Below are 24,534 nucleotides of genomic sequence, written 5' to 3' on the forward strand. Positions count from 1 at the left end.
CCAGCAGTGCCCATGGCCTGTCCCTGCCTGAGGGCACAGCACGGACACGCAGCAGGACAGTGACCAAGCTGCCAGAGCACTCCGGCCTGGCACCCACAGCAGGGCTGGGAAGGGGACTGTGGAGCTGGGAGGAGCAGATGTGGAAAGAGCCAGGGCCATTGTCCCTGGCTGTGCTGCTGTGCTGGGAGCCCCTTCCCTCCACCTCTGCTCACAGGCACTGCCCCTGCAGAGCCCGAGAAGGGCTGAGGAAATGCCTTAGACACACAGGTCAGGACAGCCACTTGTTTTTATTCAAATGCAGAGGGAACAAGCCACCTAAAATCTTTTGTGTTACAAAAGAGAAGTTCATGTAGAAATGCTCAGAGTAGTACTGCAGTATCTTATAAAAAACATTATAACACCAGAAAAATAATTAGAAAAGGTCCTAGTGACAAAATGGACAAATAGGAATAAAAGGCCAAGATTTTAAAGAGTTACATTCACAAGGTTCTGGAACAGAAAAGTTTAACGTTTCTGAAAAGATAGAGTCATCATTTTCCTCAGGGCAGCCTTGAGCTCCTGGTTCCTCAGGCTGTAGATGAGGGGGTTCAGGGCCGGGGGCACCACTGAGTACAGAACTGACAGGGCCAGATCCAAGGATGGGGAGGAGATGGAGGGGGGCTTCAGGTAGGTGAATGAGGCAGTGCTGATAAACAGGGAGACCACAGCCAGGTGAGGGAGGCAGGTGGAAAAGGCTTTGTGCCGTCCCTGCTCAGAGGGGATCCTCAGCACAGCCCTGAAGATCTGCACATAGGAGAAAACAATGAACACAAAACAACCAAATCCTAAACAGGAACTAAAAGCAAGAAGCCAAATTTCCCTAAGGTTTGATTGTGAGCAGGAGATCTTGAGGATCTGGGGGATTTCACAGAAGAACTGGCCCAGGGCACTGCCATGGCACAGGGGCAGGAAAAATGTATTGGCCGTGTGCAGCAGTGAATAGAGAAAGGCACTGGCCCAGGCAGCTGCTGCCATGTAGGCACAAGCTCTGCTGCCCAGGAGGGTCCCGTAGTGCAGGGGTTTGCAGATGGACACGTAGCGGTCGTAGCACATGATGGTCAGGAGGGAAAACTCTGCTGAGATGAAGAAATACAAAAGAAAGAGCTGTGCAGCACATCCTGTGTAGGAGATGTTCCTGGTGTCCCAGAGGGAATTGTGCATGGCTTTGGGGACAGTGGTGCAGATGGAGCCCAGGTCGCTGAGGGCCAGGTTGAGCAGGAAGAAGAACATGGGCGTGTGCAGGTGGTGGCCGCAGGCTACAGCGCTGATGATGAGGCCGTTGCCCAGGAGGGCAGCCAGGGAGATGCCCAGCAAGAGGCAGAAGTGCAGGAGCTGCAGCTGCCGCATCTCTGCCAATGCCAGCAGGAGGAAGTGGCTGATGGAGCTGCTGTTGGACATTTGCTGGGGCTGCACATGGGGACCTGTTCATGGAGAAAGGATAATGAAGAGTTAGAGGAGATGTCTGTAACCAAAATCAAAGCCATTTCCCATACACCCTCCTCTGTAACACACACTGACAAGCTTCTGTATTTAAGAGTTCTCGAGGTTTTCTTTTCAATCTCCATCTGTATCTCTCCTGGTATTCTTGGATATCAGAAACCCTCTGCATTTCTGCTGCCCGCAGTGAGAACAGAGCACGTTCTGTGAGGCAAAGTGATGAGTGGAGACAGTCTGTCAGTTGATTCTGTTCAGAGTTTCTCTGGGCTTTTACTTTTCTCAAATGGAGGATGTTCACACTCCCAACTTTTCCTTAAAGATCACCAGATATTGCTGGGAAGAGTTGCATCCACCACAGCCCAGCTCCACATTTGTAGACAAGGCCTTTTCTCATTTCACCAATCCAGCAGCATTTTCAGTGTCAGAACACATCTGCCTTTCCCCATCAATCTTATAACTCAGAGATGCTCCAGAGCAGGTTTTCATCCTGCATTGAAGTTCCCAGCTTGGACTGAAATCTCAGGGAGAATTCCAAGGGTCCTTATGCTGGCACTGGATGAAGGGAGATGCAGCTCCTTGCCTGGCTGCACTGACAGCATTGCCCAGAGCCGGGCACTGGGCACAGCGTCACCCTGAGCCAGCTGTGCCCCCTCCCAGAGCCCCCAGGGCCGGGCAGCTGCTCCCAGCCCTGTGCTCTGCAGAGGGAACTGGGCCCGGGGCTGCAGAGCTGCCCCACGGCTCTGCTGCAGCTCTGCCTGCACAGGAGGGGCTTCACGCCTTGGAGCCCCGGCCCTGAGGGCAGAGGCTTGGCTGGGGGACAGGAGGGAGGGGGCTTGTTCAGAGGCAGGGGCTGCACTGGAGGGGATCCTGTGGACATCTCTAAACTCTCCCTGCCACAGGATTTTTGGGTTTTGTTTTCTCTCATTGCCTGATCTTCTCTCTGCTTCCTGGAGATTTTCATCCTGCAGGAGTTTCCCTGTGCCTGATCTCTCCCTGCCAGCACACACAGACCCCAAATCTCTGTGCACTCTCCCTGGCCCTATAGAAACTGCCTGTTTGCAGGGCACTGGCTGGGGGCAGGTTCTGTTTGCAGCTTGGAGAAAGGACAGCTCAGACTGAGCCTGGTGGGTCCAGCAAAGGTGATGCTGGTGCTGTCCCTGGGCAGAGTGGCTGAAAGCACATTAGGGATCTCCTGTGAACCTATTGACCACTAAGAGTTCAGATGTCTCAGGCACTTGTTAAAATTCATAATTAAAAATTTTTAATTAACCTTTAATCTTTATCTCCCCTCCCTGCCTATCTCCTATAGTAGGAAAATGAATAGCAACTTTAGGAAATTTCCTCATTTCTATCAAAATCCTTGTCTTGGAAATTTTCTATGACTGATCAGAACCCCTCAGCATGTCAGAGTTTCATGAGCATTTCACCTCCCCTGCACCAGAAATACGCAGAGTTGTACTCACAGGGTCTGCAGGCATTGGGATGTTCCAGCTTTAGGAGATGGCTCCAGGAGCTGCAGCTGCATTGTCCTGCAGCCAGAGGTTCCTGTGCCAAGGGCTGGCAGTGATTCTGCCCCAGGCACTTCTCAGCACCTTCCCAGCCCTGACTGATTGAAGCTCTCTGTGCCTCTGGGCTGTGCCCGGGCTGGCTGCAGGCAGTGCCCCAGCCCTGCTGGGCTGGCACAAGAGCTGCTCATCAAGAGAAATGTGCTTTTGAAGCTCTTCTTGCTTACCAGGAGCTGCCTCTGTGCCAGGAGCTCAGCCCAGCTCAGCAGCACAGACACAGCACAAGCACTTTAATGACCCTCTGGGGCTTTGTGCTCAGGCCCTGAACATCAGTCCCTGAGAGGCAGCTGAAGAAACCTCTCCAGAACTCCAAGGCAGAATCCAACTCCAAAGTTTCTTGGACTTTTAATGGGTCCCACTGAGGGACACAAGTGAGAAAGTGTCCCCAGGACCCAGGCAGAGCAGAGAACTGGAGGCAGTGATGACAGGTGGGGACAAAGAGAAGCCAAGTCTTGGTGGCCTGGGGCACAGCAGCAGGGTCTGTGCCAGCAAGGGCTGGGAGGAGACACCTTGTCCTGAGGCCCTGGGGCCTCCTGGCACAGCCCCAGCCAGGCTGGGCACTGTCAGCCCCTTGTCCTGCCCTCAGCATCCCCCCTGGCCCACCTCCCAGTGGCCTCAAGGATCTGCGAAGGAGTCCCTGGGGCGCCTTGCTCAGCAATGGCCCTGGGAGCTCCTCACTGCTCCCAGGGAATGCAGGTTTTTCAAAGGACTTTGGGTTTGGCTTTTGCCTTGGCGATTCTGAGAGGTTTTTGCAACCATGGCCTCCAATTTTCTGCTGTAATTAGTCCCTGGAGAGCCTTTGTCAGTAACAACACTCAGTGGGGCTCATTAATTCTTCAGGGTACTTCAGTTATTTTCAGGTACTTGGTTTCCCTTTTGATACAGACTCTGGGAGAGGTTTGTGCAATCATGGCCCCAATTATCTGCTTTAACGAGACCCCTGAGAGCTTTGTACTGGCACTCAGTGGGGCTCATTAATACTTTGAGATACTCAAGGTTTTTAAAATACTTTGAATTTTCCCTTTCACACTGAGTCTTTGAGAAGTTTTTGTGCAATCATGGCCTCCAATTTTCTCCTTCAAGGAGTCCATGAGGAGCCTGTGTTGGGGATAGACCTTAGTGGGACCCATTCATGCCTTGACACACTTTGGGGTTTTCTTCTGACTTTGACTCCTGGACAGGTTTGTACAATCTCCACTCAGGCCCTGAGGTTCCAGGGCTCAGCTCCAAATGCACCACCGGGCTTATTAGCATCAAGCAAGTCCTGACAAACCATGGCTCTGCCTTGATTTCCTTCTGCTCTAGTGCTGTTCATCAGGAGGTTTTCCTGCTGGAGAAATATTTCAAAGATTTTCTAGTAAATATGTATTCCTATTTTAAAGGATGTCTTTTATTATTTTTCTTATTAAACAAGAGGTGATTGAAGCATTCTGTGACTGATATTGATCCAGGGACTCTCCTAAGGAGGTCTGGCCTGTTCTGAGAAGCTGTGCCTTGAGCTCTGACCCAGTGTCAACAACCTTGCTCCACATTCCCCATCCCCATCCTGTCTCTCCTCACTCACTTGGGATCTGCTTTGCTTGGAGATCTGACTGCACACAGCCAAAGAAGGGCTTTGTCTTTTTAATGCTTTGAAGCAATCTAAAACTCTTGAGTTTCTCTATTGAAAACATAGACCATCCTCAAGTCTGGGCCAAGCCCAAGGTGTCACCAAGGTGCCCTCAAGGCCACTCCAGGCCTGCCCTGGGCTAGCTGTGAGGGTGGATCATCATCCCAACCTGCACTGGGCCGTTGCAAAAAGCCAAATTCTGCCTAGTTTGATGTTGATTTCTGTCTGCTATTAATTGATTTAGTAAACACTTCCATCCCCCCTTTCCCACAGGGTGTGTTCTGTAGGTGATAAAAACATGGTCATAATATATTTTAAATCATGTGCTGTGAACATGGCCCTCATTAGGCCATTAAAACAAGGTGAGTCCTGCCTCTAGTCTTTAGCTGCCCTACACAGCTCCTTGATTTCCCCGTAAACCAATACCTGGGATTCTGCTCCCTTCTTTCATCATGTCCTGGGGCAATGAGGAGTTTCAAGACTATTTGCCAGTCTCCTTCCTTAACTGCTTCCTTCCAGATCCTTTCCCAGGGTTCTTCTAGGCTTGAGGGGAGAGGTGGATCTGGGGAATCCAAACTGTCTTCTGGGGAGGAAGAATAGCTTGGAGCAGAAACACTTGGATTAGAAATAGTGTGACAGCCAGGCTTAGTATCCTTGACCATGGCGTTTATATTCTTGCCGGAAGGTGAGTAAAGGGCGCTGCCATTTTGTCATTTTCTGGAGCTGTGGCCCAGGGTGGAGGTGGAATGAATGACAGTGGAGATGTGACCTGCAGTCACAGGGGTGGAGTCTGGAGGTTCGTTCAGAGTGGAAGAGAAGGTTGTGGGAGCAGGAAGTGAAGGAGCCAAGATGGAGGGAGGATGGTCAGGCTCTCAAGCCACATTCGGGCTTCTTCCATCTTGGGTCTCCAGGGCACAATGCTCCAAGACAGCGTGGCCATTGCCATCTTGCAGCATCATGGAAAGTCCAAGAAAGGCAGGTTTCAGGGGAGGTCCCGGGTTAGGAGTGACTGATGGATCGAGTTTTCAACACACAGCTTGCTGGTGAAGGGTCTCAAGGATGGTGTAGAAGAAGGGGAGCATGTGGAGTGCAACGGGGTCCCTTTTGATCGAAAGGTTTACAATTTAAATCCCACAGAGTCACAAAATTCGGTGGTATGGATTTCGTCAGCATAAGTGTCTGGAAAATTTTTAATGATCCACCTCACAATTGATTTTAATTTCTTCTTTGAAAATATTTTGTCATGATCAGTGAGAATTAGCTTAAAGTGTCCATATAAGCTCCTTTCTACTTTGGACAACTGACCACCCACTTTTCTCCTTCTCGCCTTGGGGGGAACAGCCACCGGAACACCCCAAATCAATTATGGGATGTGGATCCATATTTTAAAATCACGGTGGCAAAATAGGCGATAAATATCCTGCATTTTCCCAAACCCACCTGCAATCCTCCACAGGAGGAAACCGTCATCATCCCCACCAATGCTGGCTCAGGTCCCTCGAAGTGATGGGAAATCCACTGGGCCAGGCACAATCCACAATCCCAGGGAGCACTGGCTTATCTCTCAGCTAACCTCAGCTGACACAACTGAATGTCAGGGTCCCTGCTCAGGGGTCAGATGTCACAGTGAGGGTGGCTGCAACAAAGAACTTCAATAATGGGGTGAAAAACAATAAACATGGAGAAGTTGAGCACAGTACGAAGGGCACTATCGAAAGACCTGAGATAAAGGGGAAGCAATAACACATAGCCTTGGGGCTAGAGAACTAGAACAATACCCATATAGGGAAAATAAGTAACCAGTAGGGAAGCAGAACTTGGACAACTTAACATAACAACACTAAAGGCTTATGGGAGAACTCCCAAGCTCATCCTAAGTTAAACAAATGATTCCCAGGGCTTGAACCTCATGCCAGGTTCTTTCGGGGTAAGATCTGGCTGACTCTGAGTTACAGCCAAGCTAACTCCCACACTGCTGCTTTGCATCAGGCCCTTGGGACCATGGGCCCAACAGAGCCACAGTGATGTCCTTGGTTCCACGAGGCTCCAGAGTGTCACAATGGTCCCTTGGATCCATGGTGCTCTGCAGTGTCACAATGGCCCCTTCATTTCACAAGGCCACAAGGTGTCACATTGGTCTTCATAAGAAGGAAACCACAGAACCCCCATGTTTCAGGAGCTGATGATCGGCAGCCACCAGAGGCCAAGGCAAGCCTGACCTGTCTGTCCTGGTAGGTTTGTCTGGGAGCAACCCTTGGATATTCAAAATTATGAATGTGGAATCCTAATTTCAGACATTTGTGCTTGGAGAAGGAGGATTTTTTCCACAAAAAGAAAAGCATACAGCCTTTTCCAGTGTTTGGAAAACAGGTCAGTACTGGCACTCAGCAGTTAAAGACCATCCCGACCTGTCTGTCCTGGCAGCTTTTCTCTGGCAGCAGTCCTTGGATACACAGAAATTTAGAGGTGGAATCCTAATTTTGGCCATGGATACCTGGAAAAGATGGACAGTTCTTTTCCATACAAAGGAAAGCCCAGAGCCCCAGTGTTTCAGGGGCAGATGGGAGCGGCCTTCCACATTCCAAGGTCAGCCAGACCTGTCAGGTGACTCCTGGAAGGCCAAGGCAGCCAGACCTGTTTTGTGTTCTCTTGGTTCCATAGGGCCCTGAAGTGTCACAATGGCTCTATGCTTGCATGAAGTCTTGCAACATCACAGTGGTTCTCTTGCTTCCATGATATCCTATGGCATCATAATGGCCTCTTGGTTACAAAAGACCTTAAAGATCTTAATGGTCTCCATGGTCCCAAAAGGGCCCCACAGTGTCATAATGGTCTTTGTGTTCCATGAAGCCCTGCTGTGTCACCATGGCCCCTTGGTTCTGTTGGGGCCCAGTAATGCAACAATGGTTCCACAGCTTCCCACAGTGTCACAATGACCCCTTCCTTCTATAAGGCCCTGCAGGGTCACAATGGCTCTTTGGTTCCCTGGGGCCCCAGAGTGTCACAATGATTCCATGGGGCCTTGCAGTGCCACAATGGTCTCCATGGATCCATGGTGCCCCACAGGATCACAACGGCCCTTTGGCTCCATGAGGCCCTGAAATGCAACAATGGCCTCTTGGTTCCACAAAGCCCTGCTGCTTCACACTGGCCCCTTGGTGACGCCGGCAGTTTATATACAGACACGAATGGAACGGGACCACACCTGAATAGTGTCGTGAGCTGTTTATTTAAGAAGCATCAGTCTCATTACATGGCTATGGCAATGGATCGATGTGAGCAACTCGCTATCCAGACAGCAGGCCAAGGAAATTTAATGTTGCAACATATTATAAGATAGTTTCAGACCCAGTTTCAGCCAATCACAGAAAGCATAAGCATATTGACAGTAGTTCTATCCAACCACATGAAGCACACATAGCTTTGGTTAAAACAATAGCAGCTTTTTCTCTCATACAATGGTTTGTTTATAAAAGACAAAGTGTAGAGCCCCATTCATATTTAACCATCTAAATATTTACTAAAATATACTTTTTGCAACTTAGAAAGCCAAACTACAAAGCTTTATTGTTCTATTTCTCATGTCTTCGCTACTGCCGATATATCTTCTTTGCTGCTTTAGCATTTCACTATCCTTACTGTCTCTGAGGCCATTCTTTTTCTCAGCTTTCCTAAAATCCTCTAATCCTATGGGTTCCCACACTTGGGACCATGCAGCTCAACAGAACCACAGTGATGTCCTTGGTTTCGTGAGGCTCCACAGTGTCACAATGGTCCCTAGGATCCATGGTACTCTGCAGTGTCACAATGGCCCCTGAATTTCACAAGACCCCAAAGTGTCACAATAGTCTCCATGGTTCCTCAAGACCCCACAGTGTCACAATGATCCCCTTGGTTCCACAAGTTCCTACAGTGTAACAATGCCCTTTGGCTCCACAACGCCCCACAGTGTCTCAGTGGTCTCCACAGGAAGAAAACAGCCGAGCCCCAGGGGAAGATGAGAGGCAGTCACCAGAGGCCAAGGCTAGCCAGACTTGACTGTATTGGCAGGTTTTGTCTGGGAGAAAGCCTTGGATATAGGGAATTTTAGAGGTGGAATCCTAATTTCAGCCATGGCAGCCTAGAGAAGATTGAGAGTTCTTTTCCATAGGAAGGAAAGCACGGAGCCCCAGTGCTTCACAGTCAGATGGGAAGTGGCCCTTGACATGTCAAATTCAGCGGGACCAGTCAGACAGGCCCCAGGAGGCCAAAGCAGGCAGACCTGTTCCATGTTCCACTGACATCATGGGTCCCCACACCATCACAATGGTCTCCTTGATTCCATGAAGTCTGGCAATGTCACAATGGCTTCTTGGTTTCATGAGTCCCAACAGAGTCACAGTGGTCCCTTGGCTCCATGTGGCCCTGCTGTGCCACAATGGCTCCTTGTTTCTATGGGCCCCACAGTTTGATCATTGACCCTTGCTTCCACAGGGCCCCTGAACTGCACAATGGTTTCCTTGATTCCATGAAGTTCCACAGTCCCACCACAGTTTCCCTGGACCCGCATTGTCACAGTGACCCTTGGTTCCATGAGGTTCCGCAATGTCACCGTGGTCGCTGTCAGAGGCTGGATGAGATCGATGTCCCGAGACACCTCGGGATGCTTGGAATGCCCGTGTGGGGCCAGGGCCGGGTCAGGCCTTGGTTTGTGGTGGGACAGAGCCCCGCCCCCAGCCCTGGCAGAGCTGTCAATCACACAGCAGTGGTGGTGCTATCCCAGCTGTGATTGGCAGCAGAGCAGATGTTGATGGGACAGGAGCCCTGCGGGGCTGGCAGGGACCTGCAGCTTGCAAGGTGCTCTGCTCTCCCTCAGGTTCTCTCGGAGAGATCCAATCCCAGCTGGGCACCTCAGGGCACAAGTGGCACTGCCTGTTCATGGGCACACAGCTGATGTCTGCCTGGAAAGGGGCAGAGGTTTCAATACCTGTTAGTTTCATAATATACCAGAAAATATTTCTTATCTGGATTACTTGAGTACTTTGAAGAAATGGCAAAATTTTCCCACCAGGAACAGGAATTTCCCGGATCTCATGGATTCTTCTCCTGATGGCAGGAGAAAAAATACTGATCTTCCCCTCTACCTTTGCCACCAACATTCAGTCTAGTATTTCAGGGCCCTCTTCCTTTAGCTGTTTCCAGCTCTCCTGGTAAAATGGCCGTGTCTAAAGACATCTCTTCATTTAGAGCAGCTGGATCTATGTCCTTCCCCTTGCTCCCAGATTTCCTCCTGCAGCTGTTCTCTGGTTATTCCAATGTGTCTCCCTCGACTGGCTTCATGCTTGGCGCTTCAGGGAGTTGCTCAATTTTCAAAACTTTAAATACCTTCTTAGTCAGCATCTTAGTTGTGTTTTTATCTTTTATATCACCTCTTCCTATGTCTCTGTCTAAAATTCTTCCTGTATGGCAATCCCTTGTGGATGGAGGACATGTCAGATGTTGCGGTCACAAGAAGCTCAGGGAAGGGTTTTAATGATTATTAAATTTATTAAATTGTATCATGTTCACATTTTTTTATGTTGTCCATGAAGAGAAACCCTTCTGTGCCTCGGAGTTTCACCAGTTCCTGGTCCCTCAAAGGACACGAACCTGATGAGTTGTGGTTCCCACTCCAGGGGCTGCACTTGGATCTCCCTCCATAGCCAGAGCAGAGCTCCCTTGTCCCAGAAAGTGCCTGGCAAAGGAGGGATGAAGGAAACAGGACAGGCTGTGGGGATCAGGGCCAGGGCAGAGCCAGGGAGAAGAATGACTTTTGCATTTGATGGAGCTGTGCCTTCCCTTGGCTTTGTTGGCTGACAATCAATGAACATCCATCTGTGTCTCAGGCAACTCCTTCTCCAAGGAAAGCAGGTGGGAGTTGGAGCCAAGGAGCTGAAAGCTGCAGGTGCAGCCTGGGCTGGAGGGAGCTGAGATTTGCACAAGGCTGCTCTGAGTGCCAGGGCTTGGATGGGGGAAATGGTGGGGTGGGGGTAGGGACAGAGTCTGATTGATTGTCAGCCATGAAGGGTCTTGATTTTCATATCTATTCAGACTGCATGAGGAGGTACTTTGATTCAGTGCCAATTGGAGATTGCATATATCAGTTTATTAAGAGGAAAAAAAAAACCTAAACAGGACCTAAAAAACATTTTCTCCTTGTCTTTTTAAATAGAAATAAATATACTCGGTTTAAATACACATTTGAAATCTGTGTAATTAACCACGAATGATTTGAAAACTTAAATAGAATTATTCCCAGAGGCTTGTCTTGTTGGGGTATTCTCAATGTTAATGAGCCCTGGGACACTGAATTCCTGCACTGAAGAGCTGCAGGCTGAAAAAGCCTCTGGAGCAGTGAAATCCAGCAGCAGCCTCCAAGTTGCTGAGGATGTCAGCAGCCCCCACTGAGGCCATCCCTGCCCAGAGACCGTGGGGGAAAGGGCAGACAAGGTGAGCGTCCCTGGGGCTGGGCCAGCAGAACTCAGAGGCACCAGCGGCTCCAGCTGGGAAATGGAGTGTGGAATGTGGCTGGGAAAGCCCTGCCTGGGCTGTGCCAAGCAGGACAGACAAGCCCTGACTCCCATCCACTAAAAAACTCTCTCAAGGAGACATTCAAAAGGTATTACAGTTGTTTGTGTACTCTGAGTTGGATGCATGGGAAAAATACCAACAAGAAATTCTGACGAGATCAAAACAACAAAACAGCCTTTACTGGCAACTTTAGAAAATCAGAGAAATTTTGTCAAAATGTTTATTGCAACATTCAATCACCAAAAAACACTTCTCAAAGTCATAACTTGCCCTGTTCAACTTCACAAATTGTAAGTCTGTTCAATTTAAAGCTAGTCAGAGTTTGCAAGAGGACAAAAATAGAAGAAGTAGACACAGAAAGAGAGAAAGAAAAATAAGATTTATAGAAGCACAGACAGAGCTACCAACTCCTGGACTCCAGCAGTTCAGAGGGAAATGCCAAGAGGAGGTAGGGTCAAGATGTGTGCTTGCCTTGTGGTCAGCCTTCAATACCCCTTGGTCTTCCTGAGCCCTTCCCCCAGGTGGGACTTGGGCTCATTTGGTCACTCAGGAGCTGGGCTGGGGCTCCAGAGGTGGCTGTGGAGCATTGCCTGTGCTGTGCCAGGGACTGGCAGCCACTGCTGTGCTGGGATAGAGGCTCTGGGGGGATTGGGGTTCCAGGGCAGTGCTGGGGTTCCAGAGCAGGGCAAGGCTGGATCTGCCCATTCCTCCCCGACACATGAAATGTTTTGAGCCAACAATCTCCTCCAGTCTGTCACAGTATGCAATGTTGGAGGTGAAATCCCAGTTGTGGCCATGTTCACCTGGAAAAGAAGGAGAGCTCTTTTCCATAGGAAGGAAAGCACAAAGCCCCAGTGTTTGGAAGGCAGGTGAGAGTCTCACTAGGCCAAGGCCATCCAGACTTGTCAGCAATGGCAGATTTTGTATGGGAGCAGTCTTTGAATTTAGGGAATTTTGGAATTGGAAGCCCAATCTCAGCCATGGGCGCCTAGAGAAGCAGAATAGTTATTTCCACAAGAAGGAAAGCATGGAGCCTTCCCCAGAGTTTTGAGGACAGATGAAAGGTGACCCTCATTAAAACGCTGTCAGGCAGTCTTGTCCTGGCAATATTCCTATGGGAATAATCCCTGGATATATGGTAATTTGGAGATGATATCCCAATTCTGACCATGGGTGCCTGCAGGAGAAGGACAGATCTTTTCCATATGAAAAAAAGTATGGAGCACCAGTGTTTCAGCAGCAGATGAGAAGAGACCTTCAACATGCCGTGGTCAGTTGGACCAGCCAGGCAGTCCACAGGAGGCCAAACCAGCCAGAACTGTTCTGTGTTGCCATGGTTTTAAGAGGCCCTGCAGTATCACCATGGTCCCCTTGGTTCTATGGGGCCCCATAGTGTCCTAATGGTGATTTGGTTCCATGTGGTCCAGCAGTGTCACCATGGTGCTTTGGTTCAATGGGGTCCCACAATGTCACAATGGCTCCTGGGTTGCAGAAGGCCCCAAAGTGTCACAATGGTCCCAACGATTCCATGAGGCCTTGCAGTGTCACAATGGTCTCCGTCATTCCCCAGGTGCCACAATGACACGTGACTCCTCTGTTCCATGAGCCCTGCAATGTCACAATGGACCTTTGGACCATGGAGGTTTTGCAGTGTCACAATGGTCTCCTCTGGCTCCACAGTGTCACAATGGACCACTGATGACACGAGACCCTGCAATGTCACAATGGACCTTTGTTTCCATGCAGCCCTGCAGTGTCACAAAGGCATCTTGGTTTCACCAGGCCCCACAGCATCACAATGGTTTTCCTGGTTCTGTGGGGACCCCCAGGGTCACAATGGTCTCACTGGTTCCATGAGGCCTCACATTGTCACAATGCTTTGCTTATTCCACGGGGGCTCTTAGTGTCACAATGGTCTCCATGATCCCATGAGTCCCCTCAGTGTCACAATGGCCCCTTGGTTCCATGAGACTGTGAAGTCTCTTAATGGTGTCTCCATGATCCCATGAGGCCTTGCAATGTGACAATGGACCTCTGGCTCCATGGCGTCTCGCAGTGTCACAATGGTCCCTTGGTCTCACAAAGCTTCACAATGTCACAATGGACCCTTGGCCTCACAGGGCCACACAGTGTCACCATGGTCCCTTGCTTCCACGGGCCCTGTGCTGCTGCATTCCCCCCACCTCCCCTTCTCAGGGCGCCCTGCCAGCTCAGAAATGCTCCTTGGGCCTCAGCCTTGGCCAACAGCTCCTGGGCTCAGCTCCTCTGCAGCTCAGCACAAACACTGTCTGCTCCAGGCACTGCTGTGCCCTACCAGCTCCTGGTTTCTGGAGGAGCAGCCCTGGGAACTGCTTTTGTTCCCTCAGTGGCACAACATCCCTGTTCTCACACTGCCAAAGAAAGCTGTTGATGCCAAGTGCGGCCAGGAGGAACCATTGCTGTGACTGCAGCCCCTCTCTTGGGGCCCTACAAACAGCACTGCAAAAGGAGCCCCTTGGAGCTCTCCTGGGCCAGCGACTCCCTCTGAGTGGGGCCTCTCCTAGCCGGGAACTCTCCCCTTTGCTGCACTCGGGGATCCTGAACAAGGATGGAGCCTGGGCCGATCCCCCCACTCCTCCAGGCTCAACCCTTCACCCGCTGGGGAGATGCCAAAGCATCCACAGGGAGCATTTCCTGCCCTCAGGGGAATTTCTCACAGGTGCCTTGCACTGACTCTTTGTGTCTGTGTGCACACAGGAGTGCCTGTGCTGGGGAAATGTGGCAGAAATGCTGCTCTTGGAGGGGCTTGAGTGCCTTAGATAGCTGAGTCAGTCAGGCCTGTAAGAAAGGTTAAGTCACAAGGTCTAAGTGAAGTTAAATTATCTAAGAGTTGTTATTTTGCTAAGTCATTATGTTTACTATAAGTTAATAGCCGAGTTAAATAGTATTAAATGTTATTCCCCTGTTAAATTTCAAAGTCATATGTTATAAATTAGGTTAAATACTGCTAAACTCTCTTCTTCTGCTAAATTGTGATGTTGAAGGTATCAGTTAAGGTTAAAGTGTAAGTCAAGTTCTGTTCAGTTTGAGCTCTGTTACACTTTTAGGCTGTATTCCTTTTATCCTTGCCCTCACTGTCCTTGTGTCACACACACACGCACACACAAAGGGACAGTTTTTTGTTCATTTCTGGTTTGATTGTGTGGAGGTTTTTTTGGTTTTGTTGTTGCTTTGTTTCTTTGTTGTGCCTGAAGTGTTCAGTCAGGAGTGCCTCTTGCCAAGGAACTTTGTGGTGCTGTCACATAATATTAAATCTGATGTTGCTGATCTCTTGTCGAGGATTTTTTCAGTGTTCTCAAGCCCTCGTTTCTAGCAGGGTGAAGGAGCCCTGGCCCGGGCTCTGGCCATGGGGGACACGAGGATGCCGGCGGGGGGTCCCTGTCCCCCTGTCCCACCCCCAGGGCCCCGGCCCCCCGTCCCCGTGTCAGGCTCTGGGGTCGATCTCGTGGAACATCCTCTGGGGGAGGCTGCGGCGCCAGGGGCGGGGGGACCCGGGGGGACAGGGGACCCCGCTGTGCACGAGCAGCGTTGGACTGCTCTGGGGGAACTGTGAGGGGGGCTGGGGCAGAGTGACCTCCCCAGTGACCTCACACAGCCCCTGTGATGTCACCCAGCCCCCATTATGATGTCACAGTTAATGTTGTGATATTACACAAGCTACCCTGGGATGTCACACAGCCATTCTATCATGTCACATCCCCTCTGTGATGTCACACAGATATCCTGTGATGGCAGAATCCATTCTATGATGTCCAGCCTCCGATGTCACAGAGCCTACTCTGTGATGTCACAGGCAACTCTGTGATGACACACTACTGCTCTGTGATGTCACAGCCTGATCTGCGATGTCACAAAGCCTCTTCATGATATCAAAGGGCCAATGCTGGGATATCACTCTGTGATAGCATAAAGCTGCTCTGTGATGTCACAGGAGATTCGGTGATGTCACAAAGTCACCATGTGATGTCACAGTCTCTTCTGTGATGTCACATCTGGCTCTATAATTTTACTCAGACACATGGTGATGTCACAAACCAGTCTCTGATGTCACAGAGCCACCCTCCATGATGGCAGAGTCTACTCCATGGCCTCACACCCTACTCTATGACATTGCAGACAGCTCTGTGATGTCACAACCCCCTCAGTGATGTCACAAAACCCTCTCTGTGACACCATACTGCCACTCTGTAATGTCACAGCACACACTGTGACCTTACAGCCTGCTCTATGATGTCATACAGCCATGCCATGATGTCACAGCCTGCTCTGTGATGTCACACAGTCCCCTCTATGATGCTGTAGTTGCTCAATGACCTCGCACAACAAAGTCTGTGATGTCATAGCCCAACCTGTGACCTCACACAGCCCACTCTGTGCAGTCACACAGCCCCTTGCTGACATCACAGCTGCTCTGTGCCTCTAGGACACAGCCACAGAGGTGCCGCTGTGACACAGCCCCCTCTGGGACATCCCCCAGCCCCTGCCAGTGCTGAGCCCCTTTCAGCTCTGGCTGTGCCCTGCTGGTGTCCCTGAGCTGCCCTGGCAGTGCCCCAGCCCTGCTGGGCTGTGCACAGGAGCTGCTCCTGGCCAGAGCTGTCTCTCTGCAGCACTGCCCTTGCCAGGAGCTGCCTCTGGGCCAGGAGCCCGGCCCAGCTCAGCAGCACAGACACAGCACAAGGACTTTAATGACCCTCTGGGGCTTTGGTGCTCTTTGCATCAGACTGAGTCCCTCAGAGTGTGCTCAAAAACCTCTCAACAACTCAAAGTGAGATTGAAACACAGAAGTTTTCTTCAAGGGTTAATGTGTCCTATTGAAGGACAGGTCTTAGAAAGTGACCCCACGTTCCAGGTAGAGCGGAACACTGGAGGCAGTGATGACAGGTGGGGACAACCAAGGGAAAGGTGTCTCTCATGCTGAGCAAACCTGTGCCTCTGTCCCTGCAGGCTGTCGTCGTCCCCCGGCTGCCCCACCTGGCTGGCCCCTGCCTTTGCTGACAGCTCTGCCTCCTGCCTGCCTCTGCCTGCCCACACAAAGCCTTGGGCTGCTCCAGGCTCCTTGTGGGGATGTGTTGCACCACAGCCCTGCCCTGGCAGGGAAATTCCTTTCTCCTGGTGGCCAGTCTGGGCCTCCCCAGATGCCCTTGGTGCCATTGTTGGTTTCTCATGCTTATATCCTCTATGAAAAAAAGCTCCAGCCTTTCTGAACCGCCCTTCAATTCCTCCCAGGCCATTCCTGTTCTGTCCTGTCTCCACACCACTGATTACAGAGCCCTGTGCTTCTACCTGCTGGTTATGTGATGAGGCCTCCAAACCCCATCTTGGGAGATTTTTGGGTCCTCTCCAAAGTCTGTGAAAATGGAAAAATAGTGGTCAAGGTTGTTTTGTCCTGAATCTTGCAGTGACAGAACAAGGCTCAATATCTCTGAACTGAATGAGGGGGGATTTACATTTGTTAGAAGGAGGAAATATTTTATAATGATGAGAATTGCACAAAATGGCAACTGTTTTTCCAGAGAAGTGGATTCCCCATCCCAGGAATGCTCCAAGAGCATGAGCTTTGTGCAACCTGACCCAGTGAAACCCTCTCATCCCCAAGGACAGAATTCCTGTTGTGTGGGTTCTCTGATGTGCTGGGTGCCCTCACAACGCTTCTGGCCAGAATGTCTGCTGAGGGCAGCCAGGCTGCTGCAGGGGCAGTGACCTCACAGCCATCACCATGGCAGCCCTGTCCCCTGGGCCTGGCTCTCCTCTTTCCTCTGCCCCTGCCTTGTCTCTGCTGGCATGAAGAGTTTTGTCATTCATATCTTGTCCCCAAGGTGCTGGGGCCAATGGCTTCCCAGGCAGGCTCCTGGAGCAGAAGTGGCTTTTCAGAGCCCAGGCAGAAATGAGCCCTGAGGCAGCAGCTCTGCAGTGCTGGCCACCAGGCCGGGCTGCCAAGGGAGGCTTCTGGCCATGCCCTGCAAGCAGCTGCTGCTGCCAAGGTGCCTTTGGTGCCTCAGGCTCTGCCTGGCACAGCTCCCAGCACGGCACTCTGCCCTTGTGCCCGAGCCCTTCCCTGTGCTGGGGCTGGCCTGGGGCTTTTCCTGCAGCGGGACCTGCCCTGCTCCTGGCACAGGAAAGGCAGTTCCTGCTGGAGCAGGAGGCTCTGCCTGCAATGGGCTCCAACAACTCCAGCAAGGCCCTGTTTGCAAAGCCCCAGTGGGAAATGAAGGAGGTGGGTCATGCTGCTTTTGAGGTGAATAAAGCTGAAACCAGCCTGACTCCTTCATCCCAATGTTCAACATTCTCAGAGGGAGCTGGAGCTGTGGCAGAGCTGGAAAAATGCCCAGAGAAAGGAACAACCAAGGGACAGCACTGAGAGCTTCTGCAGAGCTGCTGACCTGGCCCAGCCTGGGCACATCTGACTGACAGGGCAGCACTTCAGACTAGAAAAGCCCTGTCCCAAATTTTAACAGCAGCGTCTCCTGACATTTCCCTTCTTGGGGGGTGTGGAGATTCCTCCCTGCAGTGGGGACACCCCTCAAGGTCACTCCTCAAGGCTACACCAAAGAGATATGCCCATGGTCATTGGTCTAGGGGAGTGACATCAATCTCTGTTTAATTACTGGTTTTGTTTTAACACAGTTGCTTTGAAATCACTTCCGAGTGCTCTACCTAAAATAATATGTTACAGCTCTTATGTCTTGGTGTAAAAACTTCTGATTAAGATCATTTTGTCTCATCATTACCATAATAGATATTTATATAAATATCTCTGGTTTGCTATCCTTAATCCTGTGGGACAAATTCTATAAAGGCTTAATTCCACTTTGATAATTCTTTATACATGAAGGCTTGAAAAGTCTGGAGATGAGATTGGAACCAGCTCCTCCAATGCTGTTCTCACAGAAAGAATTTAGAAAGCCTGGAGGTCCTTGGGGGAATTTGGGTGTTGATATGACACTCTAGTCAGAGACAGAGAAAACAAGATAAGCTTTCCCATGAATTGGTCTGAGAACATTTAGGGAGCTGGAGAGAAGGAATTGTAAACTATCCATAGGTGGTATTTGTAATAAGATGGTGTTTTTCCATAAAGATGCTCAATGAAGGGTGTTGTCTTAATTAGCCAATCATGTGAAATGTGTTGATTAAATGACCAATGAGATCCAGCTGTAGCAAACGAAGGTATAAAAGAAGAGGAGTGAATAAATAGGCAGCTTTTAGCCCTCAGCTTTCTGATCTGAGTTTGTGTCATCTCTGAATCAGTGGTGATATTTAGGGATCCGTGGGGGCTATTCTGCACCTCGTGAACCAACAGGAGCTTCCCTAGTAAGCTTTACCTGAAGCTCCCACTGTGCCCATGACAGGAACCCCTGTCAGTGTCTGGGACATCCCGGCTCTTTGGCAGCCTGGGGACTCCTGGGATGTCACCGTGGAGCCCCCGTGAGTGCCTGTGACAGATTGGTGCCTTTGCAGCCCAAGGTCCCCTGGGATGTCACCATGGAATGGCTGTGACTGCCTCTGACCACAGGGCTCTTTACCATCCCCAGAAACCCCTGTCTCTGCCTGTGACATTCCAGCTCTTGAACAGCCTGGAGACTCTGGGAAAGTCCCCATGGAACCCCTCTGAGGGCCTGTGACAAATCTGATCCTTAGTGGGCAACCATCACCAGCTCCATCCCTGTGGTCAGTTTCCATGGCAACCATCCCCAGCCCCCTGTTGCTATGGGTCAAGGGATCCCAGATCCACAGAATTGGCTGAGCTGGGAGGGACCCATCAGGATCCTGGAGTCCAACTGCTGGCCCTGCACAGGACACCCCAACAATGCCAGCCTGGGCCTGGCAGCGCTGGCCAAACGCTGCTGGAGCTCAGAGAGCCCTGGAGCTGGGACCCTTCCCTGGGGAGCCTGGGCAGTGCCCCAGCAGCCTCTGGGCAAAAACCTTTTCCTGAGATCCAACCTGAGCCTGCCCCGACTCAGCTGCAGCCGTTTCCTCCAGTCCTGTCCCTGGGCACCAGAGGGAAGAGGTTCCCACAGCCCCAGCCAGAGACCCGCTCCCAAGGCTGCTGCCATGGCCACCAGGGCTGGGACCTGCTGGGATGCTCGGTTTCCATGGGCCAGGGTTCAGGAATGGGATTCCCCAATTTCCTGCTCCCACTAAAACCGCGCTGCCGCTCGCTGCCCTCCCGCACCCCACGGAAAGCACAAAAATCAAGGAGCCCAGGCAGGGATAAGAACAATTTACTGGGGACAGCAACGAGATAAAGAACAAACAGGAACAGAAACAATACTGTAACAGAAGGCAAAAGAAAAACTATTTACAGGGAAAACCAAAACACAACTCACTGGCTCTTCCTGGCCAGGTATTTCCTCCTGCCTGGAAAGGACACCTTTCTCCTCAGGGAGAGAGTCCCTTTCCTGCCCCTGGCAACGACCTGAGGAGAGAGTGAATATAATGACATGGCCCTAGCCAGATCCTCATGTTCTTCAATCCCACATCATGTCATTGGCAGGGGCAGGAAAAGGGACAGGTGTCTTCCCTGCATGGATTACAGGGAACATGGATCACAGGTCTCTTCCCAACGTGGGTCCTCCAATTGGGTATGAAGCTGGAGCCAGGCACGAAGCTCTCCCTGCAGGGACATTTGCAGGGCTTCCCTTACCGGTGCTTCCATAGGTGTCTGTTCAAGACAGAGCTCTGGGTGAAGCTCTTCCCACACTGGGGACACTCGTAGGGCCTCTCCCCAGTGTGGATGCGCCGGTGCCTGGCGAGATGAGAGATGTACTTGAAGCCCTTCCCGCAGTCAGGGCAGCGGAAGGGCCTCTCATCCGTGTGAATCCGCTCATGTATGAGGAGACTGGAGCTGGTGTGAAACCTCTTCCCACACTGGGGACACTCGTAGGGCTTCTCCCCAGTGTGGATGCGTTGGTGGGTGACGAGTTCTGAGCTGCACCTCAAGCCCTTCCCACACTCCCCACACTCGTAGGCCCATTCCCCGGTGTGGATCATCTGGTGCTGGATCAGGGTGCTGCTCTGCCTAAAGCTCTTCCCACACTCCAAGCACTTGTAGGGCTTCTCTCCATCATGAGGCTGCTCATGGGCCACCAGCTCCATGCTCTGGCTGAAGCTCTGTCCACCCTCCTGGCACAGGGTGCGGCCTTTCACCTCAGAGCAACCTGGGCTGGGTTTGGTGCCCCTCCTCCTGTGGGATCTCTGGGACTTTTCCTCCGCCTTGGATTTCTGCCCTGTGCAGCCGCTCAAATCTGCCTCTTCCTCGAGGTTCTGTTGTGGGGATTTGTCCTCCCTGGTCTCCATCCTCACCTCCTTGTCTGGGGCAGGAAGGACAAGGAGAGGATGGGTTTTGCCCCTATGCCACAGGGAAAGGGAAGAAGATTCCCCAATGCATCCCCAGCAGGACAGCAGTGGGATTGTCCTGCAGCCGGGGGCATTGCTGGGCTGGGAGATGGAGCAGGAGAGAGGGGGAAAGGGGGACTCACTTCCTCCTCACCTGCCTGCGTGTCCCGGGCCATCTTTCTCTTCCTCACAGACTCCTCCTCCATCCAGCCAAGGCTTGGGAATGAGAAATCCTGGTTTGGGGAAAAATATAGCATATGAGTACATTGGATTAGGGGGTTCCTCCTGCCCAAGTCAATCTCTAGTGTCGCAGCACATCCACAACAAGCCCCTGTGAGCAACCTGCACTCCCAGAGCCCGGAGCACGCTTGCTTAACCTGCTGATGGACAAGGCCAGAGACAGCTCCAAATGCAGTTTATTGCAACGTAGAGGGTCCAGACACAGAGACAAAATGGGGCTGAGAACACAGGGTTTGATAAGGGGGGAAAGGGGCGGGTCTGAGGGCCAAGGGCCAATGGGAACTGAGCACAGGTGGTGCAGAGGAGGGGCAGCCAACTGGGGAACCAATGAGGTAACAGGGGCAGAGCATTGCAGTAAATCAGGACCAATGGGGGACAAGAGAGGGGAGAACATTCTAGGGGAAGTACATATAAGGAAAAAAGGGCAGCTGGACTGGGTGATACCAATGAAGCCTGCTGCATTCACATGGGCCTGCAAATGCTTATGGTGAGACCATTGTCCTCAGAGGGGTGTCTCTCTCTGACCCTGGTCACCTTTGCCCTGAGCTATTACAGTTCCAGTGTTGGGCACCTGAGCCTCCACACTCTAGAAGTCACTGGGAATCTGCTGCCCGTGTAAATCCCCAAAACACCGAGATTTGGTCCCCCAAAATGCATACATGACCAAGATTCAGCAAAAACACCCAACCCTGGATTTCCCCTCTCTGGTCTCTCCACTTTTGGCTCCTGGAGGGCCCCCCTGTCTGGGTTGCTGCGGGTCAGGTTTGTATTGGTGTTCCCCCTCTCTGGGCTGCTGGGGCTCCTGGCAATCCCACAGGTTCCCCTTCTCTGGGCTCACCACTTTGGCATCACAGGCGTCCCAGGGGTCAGCACTGTCCGGGGTCCCTGTTTCAGGGTCCTGGGGTATCCATGGCTCCCCCCTGTCCATGCTGCCAACATGTCCAGGCTTCTGGAGCACCCCCAGGTCTCGCATTGCCCGTTTCTGCTCCCCCCAGGGCCGGTTTCCCTGCCAGCCCTGCCGGTCCCGGGCGATCCCCAGGTGGCTCTGGGCTGACAGTGCAGCCCCTGGGCCGGGCAGAGCCAGCCCCGGCACGGGGGACCCTGCATCCTCCGCTGCCTCGGCAGCCGCGCCCAGCGCCGGGCACGGAGCTCGGGCAGCCCCCGCCGCCCCCTGCCCAGGGAGCCCCGGGACCCCCGCAGCCGGGGCCGGCTCTGAGCGAGGCGGCCCCGAGCCCGGCTGCGTGGCCAGGGGGGCACGGCGAGCCCGGGGCCTCCGTGCCAGCGCTTCCCCCGCTCTCCCTCAGCCTTTGCCCGGCCCGGCCCCCGAGCACAGAGCTCTGCCCGGGGCTCCCGGCCCGAGGGGCGGCTCCGGGCCCGCCCGGCCGCTCCCGGCTCCCACAGCCCGCCCAGGGCCGCCAACAAAACATCCCAGCACAAATCCACAAACCAGCCCCTGCCACCCTGTCCTGCTGTGCCTTCCCAGGGACCCCAACCCCGCGGCAATGCCCCTGGTGCATCGGGACAAAAAGCTGCTCCAGCCCAGCCCCTCGGAAGCCCCAGCTGCGGCCCGTCCTTGGCACAGCGATCCCGGCAGCTGCCCCGCTGTCGCAGCTGCGGCTCTGGAGCAGGGAGGCTCTGCGGGACCCCCGGGCTGTGCCCCCTCCCAGCCCGTGCCCGCCCCGCACCTTCAGCCCGGCCTCTCTGGCTGCTCCGGCTCCTGCACAGTCCCCGCTCTCCATTCCTTGGCCCCCTGGGCTCTCCTCTGGGGCTCCTACAACACCCGGCAATGGAAAACAATGGATTTGGTGCTCCCTGGCCAGGACACAACTGAAACTTTGATCCTTTGGCCTGGCTGCAGAGACCCCCAGGGTGTTTTCTGCACACAGTCCCAGCCCCCAGCACTTGCTGAAGGCGCTCCCTGCAAATGTCACTGTGCCAGGGCCCTGTCCTTGCTGTCACCTGCTGGGGCTGGCCATGCACAGAGGTCCTGGACTTGCATTTCCAGCTGCTGTGCAGCCAAAGCTGAGCCATCTGCAGCTTCCTGAATGCAAAAACTGGATTAGGAGCCTCTCTCCAGAGGAAAATCTCCCCTCCTGTGCCAGCCCGTGGCAATGCTGCCATTCTCTGCTGCTGCTGCTGCTGCTGGGGCACTCGGGGCTCAGGCTGAGCAGCAAAGGTGACCCTGAGCCAGGAGCTTTCCTTGGCTGCAGCAAAGCCTCGGCACCCAAAGCCCTTCCTGGCGCTGTGCCCTGTGCCAGGAGGGATTGTGCCAGCCGAGCTGACCCGACATTTCTTCTCCCAGGCAGCTTTAGGACACACACCATGGGGAAGCCAGAGCCCACTCTCAGCTTTGCGCAGTCCTCCAGAAGAATCCTGCGTGTGAAGCAGCCTGGGAACAGGGTTTGGTGTCAGGGGAGGGGAGCTCAGAGCCCTTTGCTGCCCTGTGGGCTGAGGCTCTGCATTTCCAATGGCCCTGCAGCTGCCAAAGGGGCATTTTTGGCTCAGCTGAGAACAGTTCTCCTGAGACCCTGTCCGAAACCTGCTTTTCCAACAAATGTGTCCAATGAATCCTCCTTTTTTGCAGCCCTATGTCTTGTTTGAGTGCAGGTGTGACAAGTGAAGGATGGAACAGCTCTGCTGGGGCGAGTTCTTTTTCTTGTTTTGTTTTTTTTTTGTTTGTTTGGTTTGGGGTTTTTTTTTCTTTATGTTGGTTTGTTTTTGTTGGCTTTTGGCGTTTTATTGTTTGCTTATTTGGGTTTTGTTTCTGTTTAGGTGGCTTTTTTGTATATTTGGGGTTTTTTGTTGCTTTTCTTGGGGTTTTCTGGTTGGTTTTTTTTTTCTCTTTGTCTGGGGGGGGTTGGGTTTTTTTTTTGTTTGATTTGGGTTTTTTTTTTCTTTATGTTGGTTTGTTTTTGTTGGCTTTTGGCGTTTTATTGTTTGTTTATTTGGGTTTTGTTTCTGTTTAGGTGGCTTTTTTGTATATTTGGGGTTTTTTGTTGCTTTTCTTGGGGTTTTTTGGTTTTTTTTTTTTCTCTTTGTCTGGGGTGTCACACACATGGGAACGCTGGGGCTGTCACTGCTGGGGTGTCACACACAGGGGAACGCTGGGGCTGTCACTGCTCCTGCCCTGTCCCCAACAGCTCTGCCAGCGCCTTGAGGGGACACAAAGTCTGAGCCAAAGTGTCAGAATTGCAGAAGGGACCGAGCTGGCAGGGGCCCTTTGGGATCAACAATTCACTGAATGTCAGAATGACAAAATTACTGGGTTGGAAGAGACCTTCAAGATCATTAAAGCCAACTCAGCTCTAACACTTCAACTAGACCATGGCACCAAGTACCACATCTACTCTTTTTTTTCAACACATCGAGATCCACCACCTTCCCTGGCAAACCAATGCAACTCTTTATCACCCTTTTTTAAAAAACTTTTTCCTAATATTCAAATTTTATTTCTCTTGGTTCAGCTTAGAACTGTGTCCTCTGTTTCTGTCAGTTGTGACCTGGAGAAAGAGACCAACCCCCATCTGACTTCAACCGTCTTTCAGGAACCTGTAGAGAGTGATAAGGTCACCTCTAAATCTCCTCTTAACCAGGATAAACAACTCCAGCTCCCTCAGCCATTCCTTAAAAGACTTGTGTTGCAGACCAGACTTGTTGCCCTTCTCTGGACATGCTCCAGCCCCTCCATGTCCATCCTAAATTGGGAGGCCCAGAACTGGACAC

General features: G+C 52.0%; 2 protein-coding genes across 2 annotated transcripts; both read right to left on the reverse strand.

Moving 5' to 3' along the window:
* Positions 1 to 289: 289 nt before the first annotated feature.
* On the reverse strand, positions 290 to 1,269 carry LOC135287708 (olfactory receptor 14C36-like). Its single transcript, XM_064400931.1, has one exon. The coding sequence runs from the start codon at positions 1,267 to 1,269 to the stop codon at positions 505 to 507; it is 765 nt and encodes a 254-aa protein (XP_064257001.1). The 3' UTR covers positions 290 to 504.
* An 18,172-nt stretch (positions 1,270 to 19,441) lies between these two features.
* LOC135287553 (zinc finger protein 239-like) lies at positions 19,442 to 21,784 on the reverse strand. Its single transcript, XM_064400845.1, has 3 exons — positions 21,650 to 21,784; positions 20,726 to 20,804; positions 19,442 to 20,546 (listed from the first exon to the last, which is right to left on the reverse strand). The coding sequence occupies exons 1-3, from the start codon at positions 21,782 to 21,784 to the stop codon at positions 19,876 to 19,878; spliced, it is 885 nt and encodes a 294-aa protein (XP_064256915.1). The 3' UTR covers positions 19,442 to 19,875.
* Between the last annotated feature and the right edge of the window lie 2,750 nt (positions 21,785 to 24,534).

Source organism: Passer domesticus, chromosome 30 (assembly GCF_036417665.1).
Source record: "Passer domesticus isolate bPasDom1 chromosome 30, bPasDom1.hap1, whole genome shotgun sequence".
Classification (NCBI taxonomy): domain Eukaryota; kingdom Metazoa; phylum Chordata; class Aves; order Passeriformes; family Passeridae; genus Passer; species Passer domesticus.

What these genes read in the sequence shown, in the direction of transcription:
- LOC135287553 (XM_064400845.1), bottom strand. Translation starts at nt 21,784, where the DNA reads ATGCGAGACCTGGGGGTGCTCCAGAAGCCTGGACATGTTGGCAGCATG. An exon ending in ACGCCTGTGATGCCAAAGTG is followed by an intron (nt 20,805 to 21,649) that starts GTGAGCCCAGAG and finishes TCCCCAAACCAG; the next exon opens with GATTTCTCATTCCCAAGCCT. An exon ending in GGCCCGGGACACGCAGGCAG is followed by an intron (nt 20,547 to 20,725) that starts GTGAGGAGGAAG and finishes TTCCTGCCCCAG; the next exon opens with ACAAGGAGGTGAGGATGGAG.
- LOC135287708 (XM_064400931.1), bottom strand. Translation starts at nt 1,269, where the DNA reads ATGTTCTTCTTCCTGCTCAACCTGGCCCTCAGCGACCTGGGCTCCATC.